This window comes from Propithecus coquereli, unplaced genomic scaffold, assembly GCF_000956105.1.
Source record: "Propithecus coquereli isolate 6110/MARCELLA unplaced genomic scaffold, Pcoq_1.0 Scaffold122, whole genome shotgun sequence".
Taxonomy (NCBI): Eukaryota; Metazoa; Chordata; class Mammalia; order Primates; family Indriidae; genus Propithecus; species Propithecus coquereli.
Window position 1 is genome coordinate 3,996,604 of NW_012136303.1, and position 10,595 is coordinate 4,007,198.

The 10,595-nt window shown below is 48.7% G+C and overlaps 1 protein-coding gene across 1 annotated transcript in view; it reads right to left on the bottom strand.

The window, feature by feature from the left end:
* Nucleotides 1–1,925: 1,925 nt before the first annotated feature.
* TM9SF4 (transmembrane 9 superfamily protein member 4) overlaps nt 1,926–10,595 on the bottom strand; it is a 46,675-nt gene continuing 38,005 nt past the window's right edge. Inside the window, exons 14-18 of the mRNA XM_012665827.1 lie at nt 9,921–10,096; nt 9,351–9,414; nt 8,083–8,202; nt 7,137–7,226; nt 1,926–3,902 (exon numbers count right to left, since the gene is read on the bottom strand). Coding sequence (XP_012521281.1) covers nt 3,753–3,902; nt 7,137–7,226; nt 8,083–8,202; nt 9,351–9,414; nt 9,921–10,096 — 600 coding nt within the window. The 3' untranslated portion in view covers nt 1,926–3,752. The remainder of the gene's footprint in view (nt 3,903–7,136; nt 7,227–8,082; nt 8,203–9,350; nt 9,415–9,920; nt 10,097–10,595) is intronic.

A 10,595-nucleotide genomic window follows, 5' to 3' on the forward strand; every position in this document is an offset into this window, starting at 1 on the left:
ACAAAGATAAGGACAATATCAAATTTGCTGTTGAAGGCAAAAATACAAGCGAGACGACAGTGGAGTAAGATCTTTAAAGAACTAGGAAGTAGTCAGGCATGGTGGCACGCACCTGTAGTCCCTGCTACTCAGGAGGCTGAACAGGGAGGATCACTTGAGCCCAAGAGCAAACTATCAATATATGCTGCCTATAAGAAACACACGTTAATTATAAATAGGTTAAAAGTAAAAGGATGGAAAAAGATACTAGGCTACCTTTAGTCAAAAGGAAGTGGGATTGGTTATATCAACATCAGATAAAGTAGATTTCAGAACAAAGACTATTACTAGGGATAAATCCATCCAAAGGACAATATGCATCTAACAAAATACACATAGCAAAAACAGAACTGCAAGGGGAAATATACAAATCAATGATTATACTTAGAGATTTCAGGACCCCTATCTCAATCGCTGATAGAAAAAGCAGGCAGAAAATCAGCAAGAATTATCACAGACTTGAACACCACTATCAATCAGCTTGACCTGATTGACATTTATAGAACACTCCACCCAGGAACAATTTGAGCTGCATATGAGCTTTTACCAAGATGGACCATATTTTGGGCCATAAACAAGTCTCAGTAAAGTCAAAATGATTCATGTCATATAAAGTTCCTGTCCACAACAGAATTAGAAACACACACCTACCATATAATCCAGCCATCTTACTGCTTCACTTGTTCATAGCAACTTTATTTATAATAGCCAAAACTGAAAACTCAAATGTCTATCAGCAGATGAATAAACAAATTCCATACAATGGAATACTACTCACAAATAAGGAACAGACTATTGATACACATAAGCACATGGATGAATCTCAGATAAGTATGCTGAATGAAAAAAGTCAGACAAAAATACATAGTATATGATTCCATTTATATAAAGCTCTAGGAAATGCAAACTGATCTATAGTGACAGAAAGACCAGTTGTTTCTTGGGGATGATGCCTTAGTCTGTTTGTGTTGCTATAAAGGAATACCTGAGGCTGGGTAATTTATAAAGAAAAAAGGTTTATTTGGCTTATGATTCTGATGGTTAGAAAGTCCAAGATTGGGGCATCTGTTTCTGGTGAGGAACTCGAGCTGCTTCCACTCATGGCAGAAGGTGAAGGGCAGCTGGTGTGTGCAGAGGTCACGCGGTGAGAGAGGAAACAAGAGAGTGAGAGGGGAGGTGCCAGGCTCTTTTAAACAACCATCTCTCTCAGGAGCTAACAGAGTGAGAACTCACTCACCACCAAGGGAGGACATCAATCTATTCATGAGATTTGCCCCCATCACCCAAACACCTCTCATCAGACCCCACCTCCAACACTGGGGATCAAATTTCAACTTGAGGTTTGTGCTGATGATTTCATGGGTATGTCAAAACTTATTAAATTGTGCAGTTTGTATCAATTATACATAATTTCATTCATACACATATATAATATATATGGCTTTAAAAAGACAGCTATAGTATAGTGGTTAAAAGGACAGGTTCTGGAGCCCAGCTCCTTAGCTGAATACTGCTCCACCACTCACCTGCCATTGCTTCCATTGCTTGCAACTGAAGGAGTCCCACATGTTAGAGAGGGTGAGGTAAGGTGACAATAAACTATTGGAACTGGGAATCCAAAACCATGTCTCAACTCCTACCAAAACTCACACTCAATTGCCATTTCCTGCTGGTGGGATCAGAGGGGCAAATGCTTGCAACTGGGCATGGAGGGCTCAGCAGGCGGGCAAGGCTACGGACTTGTAAGGCTGGGAACAGCAGTGGCCTGAGCCCTAGAAAGCCTGACAGGAGACTGAACTTCAAGGGAAACCACTCAAGTCAACCCATTTGGGGAAGCTGTCTCACCTCAGACCTGCAACTCTTGCACGAGATTTGAGACAAAACAATAGGACAATGGCATATTTATTTACAACTGGACCAAAAAAAGGCATACAGGCATTTTTTAATTAAAAGTAATAATGATGATGATTAAAAAAGTCAGAAAAATTGATGATGTTTGAACCCTTTATGAGGCATCTGTTTCCCCACTCCCCGCAAAAAAGAGAATCTCTTAGGGGGAAAAAATCCAAGATTTGAATGAACAAAAGACTCCAATACCGTTCTCTACAGCTTGGGTTCCCTTTTCTCCAGCCTGATTCTTGGTGGACGCTGCCTGGTGCTGTGGAGTCACTGTGAGGCAAGACTGAGTTCACTGGTTTGACTGGTGGAGCTGGCAGGCGCTGCCGGAGAATGTGGGGTGGTGAGGGGATGGGCGTGTTCCCAGCTTACCCAGCGTCCTGAGCTTTGTCTCATGGTGGGAGTGCCAAAGGGGCTGGAGCGAGGGTGAGTGGCTGCTACCTGAACCCTAATCCCTGGGTAGATTTGGTCTCTTGTAACTTAAGAGCAAATGTTTGGGACATGCATGGGGTGGGCAGAGGTTGGGAAGAGCAGGGGTTGTGGAGGAGCCAGGCCAGCCACGTGAGCCCCCTCTTTCTAATTTAGGGAGACTGGGCTTCTTGACTGTTCCTGGGAGTTAGGGAAGGAAAGACAGAACTTACCTTCCATCTTCCCTCTCACAAGCAGTTTTTTGGGTGTCCCAAAAAGAAGGAGGCAAGAACTCAGGTGGGAGGTAGAGGGGATGGGTCTGGATAAAAGAACTAAGCATGGACCTTGAGGCCAGGGGACATCAGGGAGGGAATGCCCTGCCACCTAAAGGGAAGGATTTGAGGTCTCCGGGCCTCCTTGTTCTGCCCTGAAGTGGAGGAGGAGAGGGTCTGCCACCAGCACACTTTGTTAAGAGTGGCAACCCCTGAGGAAAGGGCTGAGGAACAACCCTGAGGGGTGAGGCTCCTAGCGGCCTGAGCCATCCCTCCCCAGACACAGACACGTGGGCGCTTGGCTCTGGAAATACGTGGCCCCAGGTCCAGGGTTTCTTGGCACACACAGTCGCTGTGACTGCAAGTCTCTTCCTCCTGTCGATCCAGCAAATTCCGGCTGCTCTGAACAGGGTGGTTCCTGCCATCCTGGGGAACCTGGCCCCCAGTACTTCCAGGGCATTTTCTTGTAGCAGCCAAGACTTGGGCTTGCTCCTGGTGACAAGATGACCCAGAGGCCTGGCTGGAAGCCCTGCCCTGGCAGCCCTGGGAGGAGGCTGGGGAGGAGAGAAGAGGGAGGGAGAGGGGCTGGCAGAGGCTGGTTGGCACTGAGGGTGCTGTCCAGACCGGAGCTGTGCTTTGTCGCAGCATCAGTGGAGAGGACGGGTGATGAGAGGCTTGGAAACCTCCCTGAAGCCCTAGCGTTTCCTCTTCCAGTTAGTCGTGGGGTGGCCAACAGCCCTGAGGAGCTGAGGTGGAGACAGTGACCAAAACCCAGTATCTTGGTGCATTTATCCATCCTGGATCCATTTGTTTTAAAAAGAAGGAAAAAACCCCAAACCAAAAATAAACCTGAATAAACAGGTCAGAGAGTTCCCACTGGAGGGAACTTTGTTAGCACTGAAGAGAAAACAACCCACGAAAAACTCATCCCCCACAGAACTGGAGTAAGATGAAGAAAAATGCACGGTTTATCTACAGGCCCTCCCGCCCCCCACGCAGCCCCAGTATCCAGGAACACTGTGCCAGGAGTTACATTCCAAACGAGCAGGAGTTATTTTATTTTGCGTGCCTGCAGTTCCCCACGCAGGGTGGCTTCTTGTCCGAGGACGCAGTGGGCCCGGCTGTGGTCCACCCTGATCAGTCTATCTTCACGGCAGCGTAGATCTTCCGGACAAACATGTAGGCTGCGTAGAAGCCGATGGTGCCCGTGAGCAGCCAGAAGGACAGGACCATGAGGGCCGTGTAGCCAAAGTAGAGCAGAGAGGGGATGAACTCAACGATGTCCAGCTGGGGCAACAAGTAGGCGAGAAGAGAGTGGTAGACACTGAGTGCCAGGCTGCCATGCAAACTGGGGCCCCCACCCGCTCACTGATATTATGGGGAAACTGAGGCATGGCAAAAGGAAGGGGCTTGCTCCAGGTGGGCAGCAAGGGGCAGGCAGGGCTCATTGCCACAGCTAAGCTTCATCTGTACCAGGGCCTGTGTACTGCCTCTCATGCTCAGGAACTCAGGGGTTGGGGCCAGAAAGCCGTAGGCAGGAATGGCCACAGCTATGACCTTCCTGGTCTTCTGGTCTCCAGAATGGTACAGCACCTGGGTGGCTGGAGCAGCAGTCAGGGAACGGGGAGGAAGGTAGAGGGAAGAGGTGTCCATGGTTCCTAGCCTAAGGACCAGAGAGCTACCTTCGGCCTGCCTCAGCCTACGCTCCTCTCCTTCTAAGAATGTTGGTCCCTTGTTAACATCTCACAATGATGTTTATCCTGGAGCATTTTAGACTCCTTTGTAACTGGGGTGGAGTTTAGAAGCTTGGACAGAGATGCTAGGGATATGTGTTGTGGTGTTTGCTAGGACAATAGGAGGTCATCTGGAACTTTTTTTTTTTTTTTTTGAGACAGGTTCTCACTCTATTGCCCAAGGTAGAGTGCGGTGGCGTCATCATAGCTCACTATAACTTCAAATGCCTGGGCTCAAGTGACCCTCCTACCTCAGGCTCCCAAGTAGCTGGGACTATAGGTGCACACCACTACTCCCTGCTAATTTTTCTTTTTTTTTTGAGACAGGTTCTCACTCTATTGCCCAAGGTAGAGTGCAGTGGCGTCATCATAGCTCACTATAACTTCAAACGCCTGGGCTCAAGTGACCCTCCTACCTCAGGCTCCCAAGTAGCTGGGACTATAGGTGCACACCACTACTCCCTGCTAATTTTTCTTTTTTTTTTTTTTGGTAGAGACAGGGTCTCATTATGTTGCTCAGGCTTGTCTCAAACTCCTGGTCCTCCCGCTCTGGCCTCCCAAAGTGCTAGGATTATAGGCGTAAACCACTGTACCCAGCCATAATCTGGAACTTTGGTATCAAGATATGCCTGGTGGGCTGGGCGCGGTGGCTCACGCCTGTAATCCTAGCACTCTGGGAGGCCAAGGTGGGTGGATCGCTCAAGGCCGGGAGTTCGAGACCAGCCTGAGCAAGAGCGAGACCCCGTCTCTACTAAAAATAGAAAGAAATTATTTGGACAACTACAAATATATAGAAAAAATTAGCCGGGCATGGTGGCGCATGCCTGTAGTCCCAGCTACTCGGGAGGCTGACGCAGAAGGATTGCTTGAGCCCAGGAGTTTGAGGTTGCTGTGAGCTAGGCTGATGCCATGGCACTCTAGCACGGGCAACAGAGCCAGACTCTGTCTCCAAAAAAAAACACCTAAACCAGTTAACCTGAATATGCCACCCTACTGGACGTGGTGAATAGTGAGCAATGGGCATGTCACCTGAGCAGAGCCAACAAGAGTCTTTGCTGGGACTGGTATACAATGGAAAGACATTCTTTTAGCTCCAGGGCTGCAAAGCTGAAAAGACTAGACTCCAGGGCTGCCATTGGCCGGCCACCTTTCTACTTTGTGGAAAGATTCTGCACACAGACTGAGCTGAAAAAAGACGCACAGAGCTAAGTTCTGCACACAGAACTCACATGTTTTGAGACCTTGGGTCTAATCACGTCTAAGGCTAGAACTCCAATTTCTTAAACTTTCCAGTTATATTAGCCAATATATTCTCTTTTTGTTTAAGCCACTTTGAACTGGGTTTTTGGTCATTTGCTACACATGAGAGTTCTGATTAACATGGGCTGTAGAGGAGGGAGATGAGATTTGTTTTGGATGATCCCAGGAATAAGACTAAAGTCTGAGGATGGGAGTTACAGGGAGGCAGACTGCAGTGTGAATCAAGAAGACCTTGATAGTGACAGGAGCTGTCCAGGAAGAGAATGGGAGTGTCAGGAGGGAATGTCACTGGATGTGCTAGACCAGGGGTCAGCAAGCATTTTCTGGAAGAGCCAGATTATAAGTATTTTAGGTTTTGCAGGCCACATGGTCTTTGTTGCAACTGTTCAACTTTGCCATTGTAGTATGAAAGCAGCCACAGACGACATGCAAACGAATGACCGTGGCTGTGTTCCAGTAAAACTTTATTTACAGAAACAGGCCTGCTGGCCCATGGGCTGCAGTTTGCTGACCTCTGAGCTAGATGATCATCTGCTGTGATTGTTGGAGAAGATGACTGGAAGCAGGGGTAGAGCACTGCACTAAATGATCCTTAAAGTCTTTTCCAACCCGATTATTTCGGGGAAGGTCATTCCAAGCTTCAACCAACTGACCTACAACGCCACTGTGCAAATACACTCTGGTTGCAAGCAGAGGACTGCTTGCTTGTGGGCTTTGGAGACCCAAAGTACCATGGGTGAGGTCAAGTCTTAAATGTTAGCTTTGGAGTTGAGGGGCCACCAGAGCTCCCCCAAACTCCACCCAATGGCCTGTCTGGTTCATGCATTGTCAAAACTGTTATGGGGACTGGTTTGTATTCTTACCCCTGCCACTCTTTTGGGGACAGTGAGCTCTGTGAGTTTGCCCTAGTTCGTTACCCAGGCTTCCTTCTATTATCGGACCACACTTTACTATGTGGGCTCACGTAGCAAGGAGGACTCTAAGATGCAGGCGAAGCCCCTGCCCATCCTCTCCTTACTCTGCAGGACTGAACACTACTTGTGTGAAGAGAAGGAAGCCTCCAGAGACAGGATGCCTGAGGTCCTAAATTAGGGGTCTAAAGATTATTTCAGCACTTCCTGCTTTTATCTTTATTAACTCCTTCTATCTACTTTTCTTTCATGTTACTGTTCTTTTTTTCCTAGTTTCTTGAGGTGAATATGGTATTAGAAGTTTGTCTTATTTTCTGTCGAAAGCACAGCAGGTGACATACTGCCTTTTAGTCCTGCTTTGGCTGTATCTCATAAGTTTGGCATGCAGTATTCTGTCATTTATCCTGATGGCTTTTGTCTTCCAAACATACAGAACACAGATTCTCTTTTTCCCAAAAAGATGCACGATCTAGAGCAGAAACAGTTCTAGATGGCTTTGGTCCTCCCCATTCCAGGTAGGAAAGTAAGATTCAGACCCTTGGCTTTTTCTACCAGCATCCTCCTTTCAATCATCCTGCCTGTGAGGACTAAGAGGATCCTATCAAGGAGGGAGGTACCTTGTTAACAAAATAAAAGATGGCATAAACCAGGACGTAGAATGCAGAGCCCCCGGAGACTAGGAAATTTCTCCACCACCAGCGGTAATCCTGAGGAGGAAACAGAGGAAGGGTCATCACTGAGCCTAGGCAGAACCTCTTCCTGCCAAAGTTCATGGGTACCTGAAGGGCCGAAGATTCTGGGTAAGAGCAGTAATATTTGGGGTGATGGAAATGTTTTACAGCTTGACTGTGATGGTGGTTACACAACTGTATGCATTTCTAAAAACTACAGTATTGTAAAATAAAAAGGGTGAACTTCACTGTTCATAAATTATACCTCATTAAAAAAAATCAACAACAAAAAGAGACAAGCAGTAACAACATTTCTTGAGCAAATGCTTACCCACACGCCAGGCACCATCCTAAGTGCTCTACGTGAATCTGCTCATTTAATCCTCGCAGTAGCCTCCAGGTCAGGCCCTATCAATATTCCTGTCACATGGACGAGGAATGGACGGCACAAAGGTTAAGCAATGTGCCCAAGATCCAGAGCTATTAGTAGAGGAGCCAGGATTCTGGCCCAGGCTGTTTGTCCCACAGCCCTTGCTTCATCCACTTTGCCAAGAGCTAGTCCCCAGAGGGAGGGCAGGTCACCCAATGTGCATCAGCCTGCTGGAGAAATTCCTACTGCAGTGGACTCAGCACTGACAAATCTACAGTCCTTTTGTCAAGACGTGGTGACTATCCCATACAACTAAGCTGTAAGGTCTCATTAACTCCAGGTTGCAGCTGAAAATACGACGCTTGGAGGGGCAAAGCAATATACTGATCCAAGACCTCACAGCCAGAAGAGGGGACCACGCAGGAAATGCAGACCTAGCCTCTTTGCACAGCCTCACTGGCCTATTCAGTGTGGGATCCAGCTCCGCCCCTCCCCCCTCCCCCTGGGTCCCATTGGTCTCACCTCTGCACACAGCTGGAAGTATACCATGACAATGCTGATTTGTGAACAGGACACCACCAGGATGATGAAAACGAGGAACAGGAAGCCAAACAGGTAATAGAACTGATTCTCCCAGATTGCCTGCGGACACACCACAGTGGGCCTTCAGCTGGCCTGCCCCCATCCCACTGTCCCTTCCACCGGCATACCACCTGTCACTAGGGCAGGAGTGGAGACACCATCATGATGTCATCGGGGCCTTTGGGCCTGGCATGTGGCTCTGACCAGAACCTCTTCCCCAGACTAGGGGCTGAATCAGGCTGCTGTTAGGGAGGGGCTGGGACACGACTGACCCTGCTCTTGGCAGCTTGTAGAAAATAATGATTCCTATCCTAATAAAAATTATACAGCAGCTACCACCATTCAGAGGCAACTTACCAAGCACCAGGCACTGCACTACATGTTTTATATACATTGCTGTATGTGAGCCTGTGAAAGCTTGGCCTTTTATAACTGAGGAAGTCAAGGCTCAGAGAAGCTAGTGACTAGCCCAGGGTCACACAGATGGGATAAAGGTGGCCTCCTTGGAGGGTATGATTGGGCCAAAGGGCCCCCAACCCATTCCCTGACCCTTCTGGGCAGGCCTGAGTGGGCAAGGTGGTCTCAGTAGGGAGGGGCTGGACCACAACTCTGGAACAGCAGATACTGCCTGGCACTGACTTGGTGGAAGGCACCACGTGTGCCTTCGGCACCAAGCTGGGTCAGCCAGACACTGACGGCTCCGAAGAGTCCTCCTGACACTTTCATCTTGGCATTTCTGGGCAGGAGTCATCATCATCACAAGAGCATTTCCTGAATGCCAAGAGCCTTTACAGATATTACTCGTTCCAGCCCCACAAGGATCCTGACAATAAGTGTTCATTCTGTCCACTTTTCTGGGAGTTTTGAGTAATGCAGACAGGTAAAGATGTACAGGGACCCAGAATTCAAAGCAGATGCAACAATGCTATTAATCACAGTGGTGAATGACTGCAGTGTCACTGAGCAGCTTCTATTTACTGAGCCCTTTCCACCCACCAGACCTGTACACATGGCATATCTCATTTAACTTTCAAAGTTGTCCTGAGAGGCAGGGCTGTTACCCGACTTCAGGTGCAGAATGGGACTGTGAGAGGTTAAACGGCCCATCTGAAATTTCACAGGCAGTAAGTGGCAGAGCACCAGAGTGGAGGGGGAGACAGACACCAGGCTGCGTGGGTAGAGGGGTGGAGGTAGGCAGCAGTACTCACACTGAAGATGAAGAAAAGCTCGATGAACATGGCACCGAAGGGCAGGATCCCAGCCATGAGGATGCTGCCACAGAACAAGAGGGTTAACACTGCTAGGAGACGCAGGCCATCAGGAAGCCCCAAGCTCCCTCCCAAGCCAGCATGAAAGGAGAGTGCCTACATGGCTGTGGTGGTTCTATTTCTTCTGGCATGCTTTTGTACCACTATTACCTCTTGAGAGGTAGGCAGGATGGACATTATTCTCCCCACTTTACAGATAGGACATGAGGTGGGGTGACTTGCCCAAGGTCCAAGTCGTGGTCTCAACCTGTCTCACCATTCCCTTCCATCCTTCCCTCCCCTGTTTTGTCCCGGTTTCTAGGCTGACACCAAGTCTGGCTATAACCTGGTCCTCTTGATCTTGGAGTGAAGCTAAGCTTTCCTGAAGTCTGTTAGAGCCAGCTGGAGCTGCAGGAACACTAATCACAGCACCCTTGGGGGTAGGATACCCTCTCCTATGTCCTCCCAAGGAGACAGCTCAGGGGAGCGTTGGCCTCACCTACTCCACAAGTCCCCTGCTGGAAGACTTACCCCACAAATCGGTTCATGTACCACCGCTGTTCAGGGATCTGCCGGGGAATCTGGTTGGTGCGTACAGGGTTGTCATATGGCTGCTTGCGGAAGCCGAAGTAATAGCCCAAGTAGACGAGGGGCAGGGAGATCCCGAACCACATGCATAGCAGAGCCACCATGGTAGGAAACGGTACCTGTGGACACAGCGCTGTGAGGCCCACAGGCTGTGATGCCCAGGATGGGGACTATGCAAGGGCTTGAGGGACCTTCTGGGCTCCAGGGAAGAGAGGCCATATGTACAGCAGAGCCACTGTGGTGGGGAAGGTCCTGCAGAAGCCCCTTCCCCCCACCACCCAGCCAGAATCTCCTGGGGCTGACCCTAGCCCTGGGGGCAATGCGGAGTACAGACGGGCTATTTGGGCTCCCGGTGAAGAAGGAACCTTGACATCCCAGGGGAGAGATGGCTCATCATGTAGGGAGGAATTGGGTAGGAATGGGGAAGGAAGGGACTGAGAACACGAAGGGGAGACAATGAGGCCAGAATGAAAAGAAATTACATGTGATATGTTAAGTGAAGAAAAAAAGGGAAAAAACAAAACTGCACAAAGCGCTCCTGATTTTGTTAGAATAAAACACTACAATATATTATTAAGTTAAAAAAAGCAGATTATAAAACTGTATGTACAGGCCGGG